The sequence below is a fragment of the Fusarium solani genome (assembly GCF_023522795.1).
Source record: "Fusarium solani strain SB1 chromosome Unknown bctg00000003_1, whole genome shotgun sequence".
NCBI lineage: Eukaryota > Fungi > Ascomycota > Sordariomycetes > Hypocreales > Nectriaceae > Fusarium > Fusarium solani.
In genome coordinates, this window is record NW_027072154.1 from 4,223,760 (window position 1) to 4,243,347 (window position 19,588).

Here is a 19,588-nt window from a genome sequence, read left to right on the forward strand (position 1 = left end):
AACTACCACGGAGGAAAGGCATCATTTCTAATCAACGACCCACGTCACTTCCCGCTCACAGGTCAACGCTAAACTCTACAGTCTAGGTAGTGTCCTCCAACAAAATAACGGGATGATCGGCTAATGTCTTTATGCAGCTGTCATCAACCCGCATTCGCAGCAAGCCCGGATTCTGCAGACTCTAAGACTGAAAACGAAACATGGGGCTTATTAGTGCATGAGTACCGGTAACCCTGCGACGTTAGACCAGGAGATTCATCTCTTGCCCCCACTGTAGTGAGGTGAGTAAGTGAGTGCTTATCAAGCATTGTGTTCTTCCAGCTTCGGGGACACGCTAGCACCAAGAATGAAGAAACGGGACTCCATGCGTCTTCATATCTACATACCTATCAAACAGGGAAGGAATTTTATAGGCATAAAGGTCGCCGGATTCCACCCATTCTAATCTTTACCATCATCCTTCCTCGCCATTCTCCATTCCAGCCGACTACCCCTCGTATATCTACCCCAGACCGCACGACAGAGGAATCACTGCTCTTCCCAACTCCCAACACCAAAGCAAAGGTCAACGATGCCAAAGGTAGCGAGATTCCACCAGCTGGGCGGGCCGGAGGTGCTGCAGATCGACGAGATTGCCTTCGAGGATCCGGCACCTGGTGAGCTGCTGTTGAAGGTCAACGCTATAGGGATAAACCGCATGGAAGTCTTCTTCCGCACTGGTGGCTTCGGTAAGCCCAAGGCGCTTCCTGCCATGCTCGGTTCGGAATGTGCTGGGACGGTTCTGGCCATCGGCCAAGGCGTCGCTGGGTTCGCGATCGGGGACCGCGTGGCGACCATTCCGGGGTTCACGAGCGTTCCGGGTTTCGCTACCGAGATGAAAGGCCACGAATGCGCCGTGTACGGCGAGCAGGCTTATGTGCCGGCCGAGATGGTGGTGAAGATGCCCAACGGCATGTCGTTTGTTGATGGCGCTGCTTTATGGATGCAGTACAGCACAGCCTGGAACAGCATGGTTGATACGGCCAAGCTGCAAAAGGGCGAGTACGTTCTGCTGACGGCGGCGACGTCGTCAGTGGGAATTGCGGCGGCCCAGATCGCCAAATCGCAGGGTGCCATCCCGATCTGTACAACCCGGAGTCAGGCAAAGGTGGCCGCACTGAAGTCGCTCGGCATCGAACATGTCATCGTGACGGATGAACAAGACATCGCGACGGAAGTGGCACGCATCACCGGCGGCGTCGGCTGCCGCGTCATCTACGACCCGATTGCTGGGAAAGGCGTCAGCAAATTGCTCGATGCGGTCGCAGTCAACGGCATGATCCTTATCTACGGTGTTCTAGACCTGGCTCCGGCCACGATTGACCCGCTGAAGGGAATGGCCAAGTTTGCAATCATCAAGTTTACAACCGTATTTCAGACACTGTTGAACCCAGAGAAGCGCGCCAAGATGGTCGAGTTTGTGCTCGATGGCGTTGCAAACGGGTCGCTAAGGCCCATCGTGGACAAGACCTTTGCGTTTGAGGATATTGCTGAGGCGCATCGCTATCTTGAGAGCAATCAGCATATCGGAAAGGTGGTAGTGACAGTTGATTGAAGTACACGTGAAGAGCTATAGGGGAGGCAGGCTAGCATAGTTTAAATTAAAGTCAGGCGGGAAAGGCATCTGAACGCCACTGTATAACTATCTATCTCCCTCTTTAGAGGTTATCCCGGGGAACCACGGTGCTGACATAGGGTTTCAAGGCGAGCATTCTCATGCAGCAGATTGACTGGATCCAGTGTCCACAGGTGCAGTTGCCCGGGTCAGTGGCGGGTCACAGTCCTTCCATGCCGTCAACTCTCTGCGCATCTTAGGCCGGTGGATGCGCATGCTCACCCTCCTCAACCAGGCTCCGTCCCGCAGGCCTACAAGCAATTCACCTTGGAGGAGTAAGGTAATGAGATGCTGTCCAGTTCTAACCATGACCGCGCTGTGGACTGCATGGAGGAGCTTGTCAAGCAGCATTGTCATGCGGTCCACTCAACATCACAAAGATAAGATACCTTCTTTCTCATCTAAATACCTCATAAATATACCCACAACATCATCGTAGCTACGACTAAAGAGCAACCCCGAGTTCCTCAAGAGTGCCCTCTAAGGGGATGAGCAAGGTAGGATGAAAAAAGCCAAGTTAGGCTTAATCAGACAAGCCTTATCTTGTTGGGCAAGTCTACAGTGGGAAGCAACTCAAGAAGTATTTCAACACTTTTATTGACCAAAACAAACTGCAAGAAAGCCATTTGCTTCAAACTGCTGCACTTCAAGCTCGCCGGAAGTGCCCAATAGCAGAACATTGACGCCCCCGCCTTCGGACGTCACGTGGGAGCTGAATGAGGCCTTATCTCCTCTTCCAACCACCACGTCAGCATTGCTGAAGAAGACGAGTTCAAACTCGAGAACATTACCGATGGCGACCTCGATCGATTCTCACCAACAGTCTACCAAACTTTGCAGCCGCTGCGCCGTGTTTCAGCTGGTAGACACACCACTGGATGGCATCTTTGCAAACCCCGAGAACCAAGAACAAGAAACTGACCTGGGCTGGGAAGTCGAGCGAGCTCCCGATGTTTTGTACCAGGTCTTTGATGGCTCTGATTGCGAATCCTGTGCCTTTTTCAAACGAATTCTGTTTTGGTGGGACATAGAAGACAAACCACCGACTATTTCCTCGGAGACAACCATCCGCCTCTCGCTCCACCATGTTTTCGGTCCAGACAATGCTAATGGATATGGGCTGAGGGCTATACGCATCAAACTTAGACATGGTACGAACTACACCTGCTTCATATTTTAACGGCAGCTAACAGGAGACCGAAAAGATGGCCAGGAAGACATTCATCTTGACTGTCCTGTCACAGCAGTTGCGGATGATGATACGGCGACGCTTCTCGGGCTCCAGCCGCCTCTATCCCACATCAGTGAAGAGACTGTACGCTGGATGAAGTCCAGAATGGATTTATGCGTGTCTCATGACCATATTAATCCGCAAAAGACTTTCATCCCCGACCGACTTATTGAAGTTGGACCAGATCAACTACGGCTGGTCCTGACTGAAGACATGGTCAACCCAGACTTGGAGATCCCGCATTATATCGCCCTCACGTACTGTTGGGGCCCCGAGCCACATGCTAGTAAGCAGCTCAAGACGACCAGCCTCAATCTCTCGCAGCATCTGCAGACAATTCCAGAGTCCCTCTTGCCACAGGTGATTCAGGACTCTGTGGCCCTGGCAAGGGCGTTGTCCATCCCGTTTCTTTGGGTGGATGCTTTGTGCATCCTACAGGATGTGTCGACAGACTGGGATAGCCAGTGTGCAGTCATGGAGCGCATTTATGGCAATGCGTACGTAACAGTTGCCGCCGCTGCCTCCCTGAACTGTGAGCAAGGATACCTGCAGAAAACCGACCGAGTCATCATCCCTTTAAACCCTCGCCCCAGCAACAACGCTTCTCTCGTCTTTGCAGTGTACTCTCCTCTCTATAAGGCTTCTGTCGGAGAAGAACTCGTCATTAGCCCCTGGCTTGAGAGAGGATGGACATTCCAGGAACGTATCACGGCAACCCGCTTGCTGATGTTTTCAAGGAGGAACATTCACTTCAAATGTCCATCATTTAGTGAATCGATGGGAAGGGATCAGGATACATATGATGCCGATTTTCGCATGCTCAGCCGCGACAAGCTTATTCCCAATGACAAACTCCGTACCTATCAGGAGTGGGATGAAACCATTTCTCAGCTCAACCCTGACAGGGCTCATTTCACCCGCGAGACAGATCTTCTACCCTCGGTTGCTGGCCTTGCAGCTCTGTTCCAGAAACAACTAGATGATGAGTACCTGGCCGGTTTGTGGAAGAACAATCTGCACCGGGGCCTCTATTGGACTTTGATGGGTATAGACGAAATCAGTTACGAGGCCCTCCTACAAAGACTGGAAAGCCCCTTCCCCTATCTTGCCCCCTCGTGGAGCTGGGCCAGTCTACGCCGCTACCTCTGGTTTGACATGAACCATCCAACTCTGATAGCTGATTGCCGACCTGAGTACACAGATCTAGTCCCCGCCATCACCCCGCGCGGTTCAACCGAGTTTGGTGAAGTGAGTCATGGCGCACTGGAGATGATGGCCAAAGTGTACGTCGGGACTCGGAGGATAGTATACAGAAAGGTCTACCCACCTTTCTCCTCTCCACAAGACGCTGTTCGGTTGGATGGAGAGTATTTCGCCCATATTCGGACTGATTGCACTGTTGAGGACTTCTTCGCAACATCCGAGTTCCCTGAACTCGTCGCTCCCATCAGTTTCCTGCTGATTGGGAGCACGATACGACGGAACTCAGATGCAAATTACTTCTCGTCGCGGCATTCCGATAGCTCCTTGACACTTGGTGACGATCACGAGGCGTCGTTTAGTCATGCGTCGTCCGATTCCGAGTCAGCCAGTGCCCAGGAATGGACGAGTGAGGAGATCGAGGATCCAGCTAATAGAACGGCATATGGGTTACTCATTCACCCCACGGGAAACCCAGACGAGTACTATCGGGTTGGAACCTTTCTGTCTAAACCTTTCAGATCGGGAGGTCTATCATTCTTTAACAACCTTAAGCCGAGGCGAGTAAGACTTATATAGGATCCTTTAAATTAAGTAAATAAATCTTAGCGCCCCCGCCTTTTAGCATCACGTAGGAAATAAATAGGGTCTTATCCTCTTATTTAAGAATTTCAGGTATAATCATCATATTTTTAGCCTCAAGGAGCAAGTCCGCAACGTGCGAGAGGGCGTGGTGAGAAGGAGACATGTCATTATGCTTCTATGACAATTTACCTGCTGAAACTGGTACTAGATTGAGGTAAGCGCGTCTGATAGGCATCTATCCCGAAAGCCCAAACCTAGTTACAGTATCTCCAATAATTGCCTGTCCTGATCAGGGCCTAAGGTATCCATAAGCGCCTGTTGGGCATTCTGCCAGGCATCCATCTTACACTTCAGAGCACAGCCCCGTACGAACATGTGATTATTTCTAGCCATCTATGATCTGTCACTGTTCCTCACCAGCTCTCCACCAACCCAGCCATTCATCCGAGGTCATATCTCGTTCCGTCGCAAAGGTCCATCAACCCAGCTTTCTTCATATTCACAACCACCAAATTTAACCATGTCTATTTATACCAAGAATCCTTTGCTACCGGGCCAGACCCATATCCGCCTCCTGCAGATACTACCCGGATCTTCCAACGACGAAATATCTTGCACAATCAGTACTTTTGACATCAACACGGCTCCCAACTATCACGCGCTGTCATACGAATGGGGACCAAAGTGCCCTTTGGCGCTCATCCATGTCATGGGCCAGCCAACAACAATCCGATCGAATCTTTTCAACTTTCTATCCCATCTTAAAGCGTATGCTTCACATGGCTACCTGTGGTGTGACTCCATCTGCATCGACCAGGCCAATGACTACGAACGCAGTCACCAAGTTCAGCTGATGAACCAGATCTACCGCAAAGCGCAGTCTGTACTAGTGTGGCTAGGCGAAGCACGCGAGAACAGCGACATCACCATACGCACCATCCGCCTGTTAAGCACTTGCTCGGACAGTGCATCTAGAGCTGCCTACTTGACAGATCGAGCGACAGTGTGGCAAGGCCTGGCTGACCTTTCCAAGCGGAGATACTGGACGAGAATCTGGATCGTCCAAGAGATCACAGTGGCACGAGACGCTGAGATCTTCTGTGGAAGCGAAGTGATTCCGTGGTCGACATTCGCAGCGGCGTGCAAATCCCCCCCGCACCATCTCACGGCGTGGAGTTCGGACCTGTGGGCTCCATTGGCTGAAGATAAGGCAGTTGGAGACGATGGCAAGCAAACAAAGAGGCGCCGTGCGACAATTGAACTCTTTGACAGCACCATGTACGGACTCATTCGCTCGCAGAGACGCTGGCCGGCCCATATGGAGTCTTTCGCAACCCTCTATGAGCGCTACAAAGATTCTGGATGTGAGGACGGCCGGGATCGGATCTTTGCCTTGTTAGGCATAGCAACTGAGGTCGCGTTCGAGCGCGGATACACTGCCGAGTACCACAAGACCAAGGAGGATACATTCGTTTCCCTGGTTGCCTGGGGAGGAAAAGGGGCAGTAAAAATGAACTGCCGCATTCAGTTTGCGCGACTGACCGCTGAAGCCATGGAACTGACTTGGCCGCACTATCAGTTGGAGTCTAGCCTTGAGTCCGAGTCCCAGAGGTCTCCCAGCTTCTTCAAGTGGGTTCACCAACCCTTGGCGGTATCATTGCGCTGTCACAGACTCAGGGAATGGTCGTTTGAAAGACAACCGGAGACGACAGGGGCGACAATTTTCAGGTCAGACTCAGGGGCCGAGGTTCATCTCCCACCCGATGCAAACGAACACGATGCGCGCCTTGACTTGCATTTGTTCGGTTTTAAAACTTCCGAAGTTCTTCTCGCCTGTCAGGTCACTCGGGAAAATTCCTGGACAGTTGTGGGTAGAGCATACTATACCGGCCAAGAGAGTCGGGGCCGACAGCGTGTGCCTAGTGTCTTCCAGGGGTTGACCATAGGTGCCGATGGAGCCGACGATTTTGAAGTTCAGCTCGAGAATGTCGCCCAATTCATGGAGATCTTCCTAGACAAACGTAACCTTGAGCCGCCCTGGCCTGCGAGCTCGAGCCAGCTCGGCCGCGAAAGGGGAGCAGGGTCACTAAGAAGGGTCAAGGAAAGTCAAAATAGGAACTTGGAGGAAGTGCGCGAAAGACTCAGAATCAGGAGTTCAGTCAATTTGGACTCGTGGGGGGAGGAGGAGGGAGTGTTAACGTGATGCACGACGATTGTGTAGATGCGGACTTGGACAGACTCCTGGATCCATCGGAATGGCTGGCGAGGTCTCAGCTACCCTCGACGTCCGTCGAGAAACCCGGACAGCGAGATGGCGTGTCTCCTAACTACCCATCTTCTGACATGTTGCTGTTCATTGGGCAGAGCTTTACAGGAAAGGGCTTGGAAGCACCACGGCGGTACCGCGGTCTCGGTTGACGCAGCAAGAGTGAATGGCTGCACAAGATATCTGAACACGAATATGACAGTAGCTACCAGTGACTTCACTCTTTGCTTGGTTCCCTGGCCCATGTACGAACAATGAGGCTATGTTATCTCTAACAGGAGTGTACCCATTGCCCTTGGTCCTACAGGGATGCATAGCTATTAAGCCAAGTTATGGGTTACCATATATCACGGCGTAGGTTAAATCAGACGGTTAGATCAATATACTGAGCCGTAGGTGTATAAACAGGTAGTAGCTACCTGAAATCTAACGCTAAATCTCTACCTTGATGATTTAAGAACATTTTACAAAACGATTAAATATACTGCATAACAGTAAACTTCTCGAGAAAATAAGGGGGCAGCCGGGGAACAGTGGGCTATTATGAGCGATACGCGCCCAATCAGTTGAGTGTGACAGACACTCTGGAGAGCAAAAAGTCGCAACGCCCATCGGCATCAATATCCTTCATCTGAACCGGCGTGCTCGAGTTGATATATAGAATGTGGCTGGACGAGCCGTACTCGGGCAACTTGATGTCTGATGATGAAAGCCCAATGTTGGGGTCACCATGGATGATGAAGGATGAGTAGTAATGCTGCAGTTTTCTACCGATCTCTGCCCCCACAGAGGTATCGTTTGCAGAAATGGTTTGGGTTGGAAAGATCAAGGCAGTATATGCTCCGTGGTAGGCAGTATCGTAAGTCGGATACCCGTAGATGAATTTGTAGACAGGTTGAACACCATGCCTATCGGCCAAAGAGAAAGCCTCGGCGGCAGAACTGGCGAGGCGGTAGGATGGACACTGAATAAAAGCATCTCCGGTGACGAACTCGGCCCTTTGCTGTGTTCCCTTGTAGGCGAATGGACCAACTGCTTCAGGGGGATAATAGTCTTGGAGTCGGCCAAAGAAGTTCGCACCGCCGTTAAAAAGTTGTCGTACCCGATCTTGATACTTTGCTTCGGTGGTGATGTCTTGTGGCGTAAACGCGAAGCCTTCATTGCCGTCTCGTGTCGTCAAAATGGGAACCTTGGCGAGATGCCCAGCCTCTGCCTCTCGTGTTGGAAAGTCCTGGATATAGCGACCATCGATTGCAGGTGAGAAATAAAACATTCCATACAAGGTGTTGGCAGTTGCAAGGACATTGTTCTGGACACGGTTGTACTCGTCTGCGGACAGGTCTTGTAGACAGGAAATATCGCTACAGTTTGAAGCAGACAGAACCTCTTGGTACTGCTGGTCAAGCTGGCTAGGGCTGAGGATAGACGGAATCCAAGGATATTCGGCTATCGCAGCTCGATACGGGGGATGCTCCTCTCCGCCATTCCATATGAGTTGGTGAAAGACTGAGCCGCCACCAGCTGATCCGCCGTTGATTGTGACTTGGGTTGGATCTCCGCCGAATGAAGCAATGTGACGTTGAACCCACTCCAGAGCGAGTCGTTGATCGTGTAGCCCGACATTTAGTGTATCGTTCCCTGCGCCGCCAAGAAACCCAAAGCCAGATAGACGGTATTGAATGCTGACCACGATGAACTGGCCTGGCGCTGCAGCCATGAAGCGTGGGGATGGTATAGTTGTACTGCCTCCCGCCACATAGCCTCCTCCATGAATGATGACCAGTACAGGAAGACTCTCAGACACGGGCTCACCCGGAGCATAGACATCCAACAGTAGACAATCCTCGCTCTCTTGACGGTTTCCAAAGTGATTGCTGGCTGCTTGAAATTCTTTCGCCTCAGGGCTTTCTGGAGACCATCCAGGCCATCCTTGATAGCAGATGGGACCAAACGCGGTCGCGTCAAAGATGGATTTTCCTCCAGACTCTGCAGTCTCAATAGCCACCGGGGGTTTGAAGCGTCGATCTCCAGTGGGCGCTGCGCCATATCGGATGCCCAACCACGCATTGATGGGCACGGTCGACGAGGTCAGTCGAGTTCCTTGAGCTTGGAGATAGCCCAGGTCCACTAGTTGACCGTCGGGTCCTGAAAAGTTCGCATAGCTGGGGGCGGTGTATTGAGATGTTGATAGATTTGCAAATGCGATTGCCGAGAAAAGAGAGGACCACGTTGGCGGATGCATCCTGCAGAGAAAGGGGATATATACAAGAGGAAAAGATTGAATCTGTTGGTTTGGATGGAACACGGGCGGACTTTGCTAGCTATATACTGTACAGTAGTCAGTCAATACAGATGAGATTGCCATTTCCGACCGAAGTTTGGCTAACATAATGTAATGCAAATTCATCGCGCAATGACCAACAGTTTCTCGCCTCGATTACGCGGCAACACGCGCTTCAGCCTCATCTTCGCTCTAGGGAATGGGGCAACAGGCATACAAAAGGTAAGGGGATACCTTGTTAAACGGCTGCCTGCTTTCGCCAGTCCGCTCTGAAGCCCTTCCGGGCCCTCGCCAAGCCTTTTGACTGAGAGAGAAATGGGTGCCTGACTAGGCTGTACTTTTATCAATGAAGCGAAAGTGGATAATGAGTCTCCGACGCCCGGGATTAGCGACGGCAATAACTCCGAACTACGTTCCTTGGCGTATCCCGTACGACGGCGTACTTCGAGCGTAAGGCGAGCGTATAGATGAGACGGCCCGTCAACTAGCCCTAAAATGGAAGTCTATTAGGACTGACTGCTCAGGTAAGCGTTGCAGGCCTCTATGGCAGAATGGAATACGTATAGGTGGCAGTAGAGAAGCCTCCTTACTTGCGGAGAGGGCCATTCGATCTGCTGCGCTGACGGGCGGCTGCGTATCCAGTAAGGCACCACAGAAGTAGCAGTATGCCCTTCTTACTGCCATTTTCTGTGTGGTCGTTTCGGGTATTCGACTTCAAGCCTCAGCATCATCATCGTTTGAGGAGATTCATACTCAGGGGGAGCCCAGACAGGAACTCAGAGGGCCAATTCATGAGGGTAGCTGCCTCGAAGCTCGTTCCAGATGGACAGAAGAGAATGTTTTCTTTCGGCCCATTCCAGCCTAGTCATCGGAAGCCAGTAGATTGAGGCAACTTGACACGATTAGTTCCAAGCTTTGGGATGTTCTGGATGTGGACGTACCCAAACCGCTACGCTGCCAATAGTTTTGGCACATCGTGAGTTGCTGTCGTCGATATGGCACTGATTTTGGTCACGGCCTGTTACATTTATCTTGGGGTGGCGGAGCAAAAACGGTCACCGATCGACTTGTGCATTTGTCAGCGTGGCACTTTGGATCTGCAGTGACGTACGGCCCAGGGGCATGTATCTGGTACACTTGCCTGTGTGGCAGCCTAAAAGTAATCTCACCACATTGGCTGTAGAGAATACAAACTGAGGTTTTAAACAATGACATATCGAAGGGCTCCAGTAAAAATATATTTCATCCACATCGCGACGCATTCTCCGGCAGTCTTTTCCTAAACCAACAACTTTTAACATTCCAAATGGAATCCCAAGAAATCTATAACCAAGTCAACAGGCGATATGGCTCAATCGTCAAGAGCAGCAGCGGCCACTATGAGCAGACCGTAGCCAAGGCCTTCGGATACACGGAACAAGAGCTGGCTGGCATCCCCGAGGGAGCGAACCTTGGTCTTAGCTGCGGCAACCCCACAGCAATTGCGAGGCTGAGAGAGGTGTGTATGTTCGCTCGTGACGGCGTGCTGTTTTGACCGGTGGGCAAAAGGGCGAAACAGTCATCGACCTTGGGTCTGGCGCTGGCCTCGATGTGTTTACGGCAGCGAAGAGAGTTGGCTTTACAGGCAGGGCTATTGGAGTTGACATGAACAAGGTGACCGAGTTCTTCCCCTTTGGATAGTCCATCACATGGCTAATGCATCTTTATAGAGTATGATTGACAAGGCGAATGCCAACAAATCTCGCGTCAACGTCTCAAACGTCGAGTTCATCGAGAGTCCCATCACATCCATCCCAGCACCTGACAACACTGCCGACTGCATCATCAGCAACTGCGTTATCAACCTTGTCCCCGCCGAAGACAAGCAGGTGGCGTTTAATGAAATGTTCCGACTACTCAAGCCAGGCGGCCGAGTTGCCATCAGTGATATACTCGCGCGCAAAGAGTTGACAGATGAGATGAAGAAGGACATGGCTCTATACGTCGGGTGCATTTCAGGGGCCAGTCAGGTCAGTGAGTACGACGCATTTCTAAGGAATGCAGGTTTTGAGGGTCAGTCATATTGCCCCGAAACTGCGTGATAGAGGCTGATCGGTCCTTGACAGACATTCTCATCGTGGATGCCAACTGTGACTTGAACGTGTACTGGAGCGCAGCCGACGGCGAGTCACCGTGTTGTGGGGCAGACGCTTCCAGGGGCCAAGACGAGACACCGTCTTGCCGCAGTCAAGAGGTGAAACACGGTTCCTATACTGAGCAGGAGCCATGCCACCAGAACCAGCCGAGTTCAATGGCCGACGAAGCCAGCAGACTGGCCAACCAGCTCGGTATCGCTGACTTTAACGAATGGGCAGGTAAGAATTTAGAGGGTTTTCCGTGAAATATGCTCACTTGCCCTTGATAGGCTCCTTCCAGGTGTATGCAGTCAAGCCGGTGACGAGCTGAGAACGATCGGTCTGGGAGAGGTTCAGCGATGCGGCACAGCTATGGGGTATCATTTCAAAGTCCCATTCAACTGGTAGAGTAAGACAATGAGGTACTTCTCCTTCTTTGTTGGCTTGTTCTCTGCCAAGTAGACTCACCTCTTTGATACACAAAGTAATATTGCCAAGATACGTTTAACCGCAGACTGCAACTCGCACCCCAGTCACACATATACGATGCATTTCACAGCCACTTCTGCAATCTTTTCAAAGCTTTCGAAATTTTTGAATCATTTGATCAAGTAATTGACACAATTATGCACGTTGCAGTCCATTGATTCGTAGTATCACAGGGTGATGCGCCACCAGCCAGGCACTTCCAAGGGTGACCCAGTGCAGCTAAACAATAGTGCCTCTCCTCATCAACCCTTTGAATTACGTATACCTACAGGTCTCACACGACATTTGCATCATCAATGTTGACATGTCTCGGACGATAAGCTTAGATTGCTCAACAAGGTGCCGTGGCTAAGCTGAACCGTCCTATGCGAAGCGCACGCGAGCCAAGGGGTCGCCGTCGAGGTCAGTGTCTTGGATTGCCTAATAAATCTGATGCAAGCTCACAGATTGGGAAGCACTCGTTGTATGTGGCTTGTTTCTTGGAGCTGAGTCTGGCTGGAGGATGACTGGCTGCCGGTGGCTGGCTGTTGCGTGATAAGCCACAATACTGTAAAATCTTACAGCTTGAGAGGAGCAAGTGTTTGAAAACACATAGGGGAAATTTGAAAACTTCCTAGAGGATGAATTGAAATGGCTAAAGAGAAGCTTTTTGCTTTCAACAAGGCTATCGCTGTTGTATCCTCTCTCTCGCTTGTGAATGAAGTGGAAAATATCATAGCGAGACAAGAGGGGCTCCACCACTCATGCATGTCTCTCAACCCCGCGATGCAGGGTTTCGATAATTCAGCTGTTGGTTCTTGAGCCAGACGGGAACCAGGCCGGTCCCGTGTATGTCTCAGCTTTGATATCTATAGCTCTTGGCTAAGCGCCTACATCGCGTCTAGACCCTTACTTTCACTATGAGACCCGGATGGCCTCATTCTTACCGGTCTATCCTGTGGCTTGTTGACTGCGTATGGGCCAAGTTCCAGACCTTCTCGGCACTTGATTGAGAGGGCATTGGGCATTCGTGAGCCATCTCCGAGGAATTTCGGATGAGGGGCCTTTGTCATGGCTCTTACGCATCTGTTGGCCATCTCGAGGTCTATAAAAGCCCATGAATCCCCTCGGTAGGACATCTCTCATCCCTCATCAAGTCACAGTTCAAACTCACACTCCAAACCATCAACCACTTCTTTTCAAGCTTCAAAACCTCATCATGCCTTCTAACGATCCCGTCTACCGCTTCAAGGCCACCCTCCAGGTCCAGGGCGCCGGCAGCTTCGTTGACCAGAACGCCGGCGGTGGCCAGGACCCTCCCGTCATCGGCTTGTGAGTTCACACCAACTTCGAGGCTTTGCGACTACTGACATCTGGAAAGCGCCCAACAGGGCAACACCAACCAGATCTGGGAGTTCTACTCCGTCCCAGGCTTCGAGACTCGTGTGGTGATCAAGAACACTGCCACCAAGTACGTTCTTTACACCAACGGTAAGTACTGCCCAGTAAGATTTCGGCTGGTTCGGTACTGACTCAGTCTTGATAGCTCTCCAGAACAAGGTCCAGCTCGGCAAGAATGATGTGTGGGATGCTGCTTCTCAGTGGTATCTCGAGGGAGGACCCGTCGATGGCATCGACAGTGGCAGCATCGTCAGGTAAGGCAGCACCAGATGGTTTGATATGAGCACCTACTAACTATATAAACAACTTAGACTCCGCAACGTCAAGTACCCTAACGGCTACCTGGATCTTTCGGGTGGTGACAAGACCAACGGCACCGCCATCCTTGTCTGGCCCGGTCACGGAGGCAACAACCAGGCTTTCAAGCTCACCAAGGTTTAAAGTCATTGAAGGATTGTGACTTGAGCCTTTAGAGAACGTGCCATATGCAGCACTCCATCTCAACGTGTCTTGCCTATTCCTCATGTACCTCCGTCCCTCTTTAGATAGTCTCGACACTAAGAACTACTCTTTTTCGTGGCCGCGAACTGTTATTGTCTTTTGAATCAGTTATAATCATCAAGTGACCAAATTATCTGTGACACCTTTTCAATGAAAGGATGTCTTGTAGTCATTATTACTGTACGACCATGTCGCCAATCGGATCCCGCATGAAGATCGGGAACAGTTCCCGAGACTCCGACCACAAAAGTATGAGTTGACTGTCTTCTTACCCCTCTTCCCTTATCACCTCATTGACCTACGCACCTTGAGGCCCTTTGCCAGATCCTATATCATCAATCCGTTGTCGCTCTGCGCTTGTTTTGGCCATGTCTACTATCAGTAGCCCGGTTCTCAAACAGCCTGTGAAGCTGGCATGCGCTCAACTCATGCAGCCCGTCGAGGGCTCAGGCAAGGCCGCGATACTCCAGAATGCAGCCGCCCAAGTCTCTAAAGCCGCCTCCTCTGGCTCCAAGATCATCGTTCTCCCCGAGTACTTTAACTCTCCTTTTGGCAGCCAATATCTCTCCGAGTACGCGGAGACACTGCTACCGTCGCCACCCAACCGAGAGAAGGCTCCGACATTCTACGCCCTTTCAGCTATGGCCGCAGAAAACAAGGTGTATTTGATCGGTGGCTCGATTCCAGAATTCAACCCGCAAACAAAAAAACACTACAACACAAGCTTGATCTTCGATCCTGAGGGTAACCTGCTGGCAACATACCGCAAGGCCCACCTCTTCGATGTGGATATTCCAGGAAGGGTGACCTACTATGAATCCGAGTACCTGGACTCTGGTAACAAACTGGGCTTGATCGACCTACCCGACTATGGCAAAATTGCTGTTGCAATCTGCTACGATATTCGGTTCCCAGAACTTGCAACCATCGCAACTCGCAAGGGTGCCTTTGCCCTCATCTACCCCAGTGCCTTCCCCATTGCCACTGGGTCCATACACTGGCGGCTACTAGCTCAAGCTCGAGCTTTGGATAACCAACTTTATGTCGTTCTCTGTGGCCCTGCCCGAGACACGAGGGGCACTCTTGTTGCTTGGGGTCATAGCCTAGTGGTGGACCCTATGGCGCAGGTTGTTGTGGAAGCCGAGGAGAAGGAGACGATTGTTGAGTGGGAACTGGATCCAGATGAGATCGCTAGTACAAGGAAGAGCATCCCTGTGAGTGCACAGAGACGGTTTGACATATATCCGGATGTCAGCACAGGGGCGATCCAGTTTGAGGATCCAAAACTTGAGGAGCCTTAAGCGGATGGAATATCTATTATTTCTGTCCAGTTCATTCCAATTCATCTCAATTCAAATCTCTCTTTCTTAGGTAGCATACTGAACCCCCTCTTCTAAGTCTCTCACAATTCATCTGCAATACTCTTAATCAGATCCTCAAGATTCTCTTCTTCCAAGCCAAGAAGCGCGTTAGCACTCTTCTCGGGCTTGAGCGCATGACCTGCTCCATCAGCAAACAGGAACTGCTGAATGTACTCTCCAAAAGCGCTGTAGTCATGTCTCGCAAGTTTCTCATCACCAATCTTCTCCAGATCGGCACCGCTTACGTGTGAGATCTCGAACTTGGCTCCCGTCACCTTCTCGGCGACCCGGAGAACTTCATTCTGCGTGGTGATCACGCCAGCAATGTCGAGGTACTTGTTTGCCGTATCGTCTGGCTTCTTCAGGACTGCGGCTACGGCTTGGCCGATGAAGCCGAGTGTGCTAGTGGAGTAGGGCTCGTTGCCTGAGTCAACGATCTTGCCCTTGTGGTTCTTGAGGTCGACAAAGCTTCTGCCGCTTCGAATGCTCTAAACCAGTTGTTAGTAACGTTTTTTTGCTATAAGAACTTCGGAAACCTACCCAATCCAGGAACAAACCGTTGGAAACCCCAGTCCAGGAGAACCACTCATGCTGCTTTGCAAGTTCGATCAGATAGTCTGTGTTTCGAATCTTGGGCGCAAGGAGACCACCAATCTTGGTATCACGATACTCTCGAGATGGAATTCCAAACTCTGAGGGAATGAATCTCGGAACCTTGGCGGCAATGACAGCGTCGATGACGACCTTTTGGTTTCCGGCGGCTGCTGTAGCTGCTGTGGAAACGACTGCGTGCTGACCGGCGATGGCGTCCTTGACGGAATCAACAGAGGTGATGTCAACTTTCTTGACTGTGACTTTCTCGGGAAAGGTCGCTGTTGACTCGTTTCGGGTGATGGCTGTCACGTCGAAGCCAGAACTGAGGAGAGCCTCGACGACCTTGGTGCCGAGAGTGCCTGAGGCCTGATGAGTTGTTAGATGAAACTGTATAGCCTTGGCGAAGTACATAGCGACTTACCCCGACAACCGCGACCTTTTGGATAGCCATGTTTAGTGAGGAATGTGCGGTTCTTTGGTAGACAGTCTAGATCGACTCAAGCAGGTAGTTAGAGACCAGATTGTTGTTTGCAATATTTCCCAACGGGACCCCCAGATGTCTTGCATACTTATGCTTTTCCCCTCAGCCTTCAAAACATGGCATCATTCAAGCATAAGAGGACGTAAGCTCATTGAACCATCACAATCCACTCATCATCGAACAATATCCCCACTGCCGCATGATGCCATAGCTGCATACAATTTCACAAAGTGGGAGAGCTGAATAAGCATCATACAAGGCAGAGATGACATTATTTACAGAATTTTCCCGGTCCCGTCGTATCATTTGGGTTACCTATGAGGTGCCTTGTTTGTAATTCTGAAGGAGTCGCAACATGGAGAGTGCTCGGGACGATCAGTAGGATTCAAGGCTCGCTTCAAAATTCATTACATAGAGGGGAAAATTTATGTGAAGAAGAGAAGATAAGAGGAATAGCCATAGCCTCCAATCACGCAGGCTCCATCTGGTTCAAGTTCAACTCCATGCCAACAGCTGACTGTAACCACGAGTTCCAGTTAACGTCGTCAACCTCCATGGCGACATCCATATCCGCAAAGGAAACAGAATTACCATCAGTAGTCGTCCACATCCAAGGTGAATCCACATCACCCGTTGGCTGTCCTCCGATCTCGCTCTGAAACTCCATATTCGAACTGGGATGTAAACCAACAGGTCCGATCGGATGCCCCGGTTGCGCTCCTGCAGATACAGGGTCTGTGTTTGAGCTTTGCCATATATCGTGGTTGGAAAGTGGAGGGTTGTCGTGTAGAGCATCGATACCCTGCGTGATGCTTGGTGCCTCAAAACCACTCCCACCAGCCAAAGGAACCGAGGGTTGCCTGTTAGGATCCAAAGAGCCAGTGACAAGTTTTCTCCAGTACTCAAGGAAAGGCTCCTCCCCATTTCCAGTAGACAACGGCCCTGAGCTCGCAGGCGAAGGCACTTGAGAATCGCGTTGTTCAAGCAACTCGATAGGTACCTCATTGGCTTGTATCTCAGCGAGCTCCATCTCTCGCTGCCTCCTCGCCTTGGCCATCAACTTCCTCAGCGGCACCCAAACTCTCGAGTGCTTGGACATATTGCGTTGCGATGGAATCAACCAGCTGCTGTGCAAATCGACCCATGCTCTTTCAATAACCGGCGACCACTTCCGGCGGCATATCTCTATCATGAGATAGACAATAGCATACCAGTGTGTGTATGTCTGGTAGATCCAACGCCATTGACGACACTTTTGCTCAGAATTCAGAGCATGGTTGTACTCGGCAACTTCTATCGCCGCAACGAGAAGTTTATCTCGAACCTCTTCAGAGAAGCGCTCATCCGGCGACGCAAAAAGGGTGGGGAGGTATATGAGGAGGATCAACTTGGACCGCATCAAGCGCAGGCACGTAAGGCCTACCCAGTGTAAAACGTCTCCTCTTTCAACTGAGAACTGGAAGTAGCCGTGCTCAACTCTCTCACAAACTTCATCCAACAGGCGGGTCTGCTCGTCGAGACCTAGGCCAACTCCGTTGATGGTAGACGCCATGATCTGTTTTGAGACGTCGGATAATTCGAGCATGGCGAGGGCGAATGACATGTCGGTGAGGGACTCTCGCGCAGGAGGAATCTCCTTGGTATCGGGGTCGAGGTCCTCGTCGTTGATGTTGAGGGGCATCTTGGTATCGAAACTATCCCTGGATATCGTGAACTCTGTTCCTTGATCTTCAGATGCTCGAACGTCAATAACGCAAATCATCCACCACAGTCTTCGTCGCTGTTCCACTTCAAAGGGTGTCAAATGGGGAAACCTCGATCCGTCTCGATGAAGACCAAGAGCCTGGGCCATTCGGATCAAGAGCCCCGTCATCATCCATACATATCTTGGACTATCGTGGCGACGCACAAGCATGAGAAAGATGGCAAAGGCTTGGACGAGCACAATGTTTGGATCGTTTAGGAAATCCGCGTTGGCCAAAGCGTGTTCCAGACCTAGTCGATATTTCAAGTTGAGCTCTGCCTTTGTCGAGCCAAAGTTGGTCGCGACATCGTCTTCTTCCATGGATGTCACGGCGGCGTAGTATATGGAGAACATTAAGGCTTCGTTGGCGGGTGAGAGGCTTGAACCAGAACTGCGGGTTTCGCGGATCATTTTCCTGATGGTGGGCATGTGAACGATGCGCGCGACAATGTTGACATTCTCGGAGAATATGTCGAGCAAAAAAGGTATCTGAGATGGAAGTGGACGCAGATCTGCAACCTCGGGGGCAGTACCGGTGAGGTTGTGTCGGAATAAGAATGCGTGTCGTTCTGAAGGTGCTCTCTCCAATTCTCGTGTCGAAGGGGCAGTTGAGGGAAGGTCATCGTCCGAAGACTCGTCTCCATCGCTGGGCAGTCCTCGAGTGTCCATCTTCAAGCCGTCGAGCTATGTGAACAAGTCATTAGCCCTTGTCTAGCTGAAAGCAAGGAGTTTACATACCTCATCACTAATTCGAGACCAGAAGCCACTGGCAACATATCTCGCTCGACTTCCATCTTGTAGAACCATCCTACCAAAGTACTTTTGCACGTCCGAGGTGGTCGACGTCGAAGGACTCGATGCATCTCGCCTCCCATCAGACGGAGAATTACCTTGAGCAGAGCCACTCCCGGCAGGACTCGCCCCAGCGCTCGCCTGCTCAAGCTGTCCTCTAAGCTCCTTAACCAAATCCTCCAAGTTTCTCAACCGCTCCATAACCTGCTCACCCGCCGGTTCCGCACCATGAGCACCCTCCTGTGCCGAAGCGTCGGCAACGCGCTCTAGTCGACGCGCCCATCTCGGTGGGCGGTCATTCGACGGTACGACACAGGGAATACCGGCCCGACGACAGTTTGAGCAAGGCGATAGCTTGTCGCAGCGAACTTTTCGGCTGCGGCAGACGACGCAGCTCCGGAGCTTGGCGGTCCTCGCGGGGACAGCCGAGCTCGCGTTTTTCTCGGCCGCCGAAGCCGAGGCGGACGCGAGATAGTTTGGCGGAGGTGCCGATGGCATGGCGCGTTTGTGGGGTCAGGACGAGAGTATGCGCGCTGGCTTAACGATTCAGGTGCCCGTCATGCCCTGGATTCGGTGCCTATTGAGGTCAGCCTCTCACTTCTTCGAGCTGAGAGCCTGGCTTGCTGTCGCATTACGGCATGGGAGGCATGGCACACAATAAGCATCTGTTTTTAACAGTGGTGACTAATACAGAATATCTAAACTCATAACATTTCAACAGTTTCAACTATTTTTTTCCCCTCTCTTGCCATTTTCATTATCTATAAGTCTCTTATTGACTGCCTTCTAATATTAAATTGAGATTTAAGTCTCTCCCCCTAATGAATCTCCTGTTAGACTGCGTCGGGTAGGTACTTCTGATGCCTCCTGTTAAGACCTCGACCTCACGATAAGCGCTATCACGGCCCCGCACTC

General features: G+C 51.2%; 7 protein-coding genes across 7 annotated transcripts; 4 read left to right on the forward strand and 3 right to left on the reverse strand.

Moving 5' to 3' along the window:
• Positions 1–571: 571 nt before the first annotated feature.
• Positions 572–6,997, forward strand: MRS44_006928 (uncharacterized protein; the record flags this gene model as incomplete). Its single annotated transcript, XM_046278096.2, has 8 exons — positions 572–1,579; positions 1,744–1,802; positions 1,855–1,929; positions 2,306–2,805; positions 2,848–4,649; positions 4,879–4,884; positions 5,209–6,752; positions 6,892–6,997. The coding sequence occupies 8 exons, from the start codon at positions 572–574 to the stop codon at positions 6,995–6,997; spliced, it is 5,100 nt and encodes a 1,699-aa protein (XP_046139441.2).
• Positions 6,998–7,498: 501 nt separating this feature from the next.
• Positions 7,499–9,178, reverse strand: MRS44_006929 (uncharacterized protein; the record flags this gene model as incomplete). The annotated part of the gene is made up of 1 exon (XM_046283761.2): positions 7,499–9,178. One exon carries the CDS (start codon positions 9,176–9,178, stop codon positions 7,499–7,501), a length of 1,680 nt encoding a protein of 559 aa, XP_046139438.1.
• A 1,345-nt stretch (positions 9,179–10,523) lies between these two features.
• Positions 10,524–11,662, forward strand: MRS44_006930 (uncharacterized protein; the record flags this gene model as incomplete). Its single annotated transcript, XM_065621926.1, has 5 exons — positions 10,524–10,719; positions 10,776–10,870; positions 10,927–11,269; positions 11,323–11,571; positions 11,622–11,662. 5 exons carry the CDS (start codon positions 10,524–10,526, stop codon positions 11,660–11,662), a joined length of 924 nt encoding a protein of 307 aa, XP_065477998.1.
• A 1,356-nt stretch (positions 11,663–13,018) lies between these two features.
• On the forward strand, positions 13,019–13,641 carry MRS44_006931 (uncharacterized protein; the record flags this gene model as incomplete). The annotated part of the gene is made up of 4 exons (XM_046281837.2): positions 13,019–13,131; positions 13,181–13,290; positions 13,346–13,454; positions 13,512–13,641. 4 exons carry the CDS (start codon positions 13,019–13,021, stop codon positions 13,639–13,641), a joined length of 462 nt encoding a protein of 153 aa, XP_046139436.1.
• Positions 13,642–14,069: 428 nt separating this feature from the next.
• Positions 14,070–15,002, forward strand: MRS44_006932 (uncharacterized protein; the record flags this gene model as incomplete). Its single annotated transcript, XM_046272475.2, has 1 exon — positions 14,070–15,002. The coding sequence occupies one exon, from the start codon at positions 14,070–14,072 to the stop codon at positions 15,000–15,002; it is 933 nt and encodes a 310-aa protein (XP_046139435.2).
• A 101-nt stretch (positions 15,003–15,103) lies between these two features.
• On the reverse strand, positions 15,104–16,107 carry MRS44_006933 (uncharacterized protein; the record flags this gene model as incomplete). The annotated part of the gene is made up of 3 exons (XM_046279256.2): positions 15,104–15,550; positions 15,603–16,022; positions 16,078–16,107. 3 exons carry the CDS (start codon positions 16,105–16,107, stop codon positions 15,104–15,106), a joined length of 897 nt encoding a protein of 298 aa, XP_046139434.2.
• A 499-nt stretch (positions 16,108–16,606) lies between these two features.
• MRS44_006934 (uncharacterized protein) lies at positions 16,607–19,171 on the reverse strand (the record flags this gene model as incomplete). The annotated part of the gene is made up of 2 exons (XM_046271965.2): positions 16,607–18,565; positions 18,620–19,171. The coding sequence occupies 2 exons, from the start codon at positions 19,169–19,171 to the stop codon at positions 16,607–16,609; spliced, it is 2,511 nt and encodes an 836-aa protein (XP_046139433.2).
• Between the last annotated feature and the right edge of the window lie 417 nt (positions 19,172–19,588).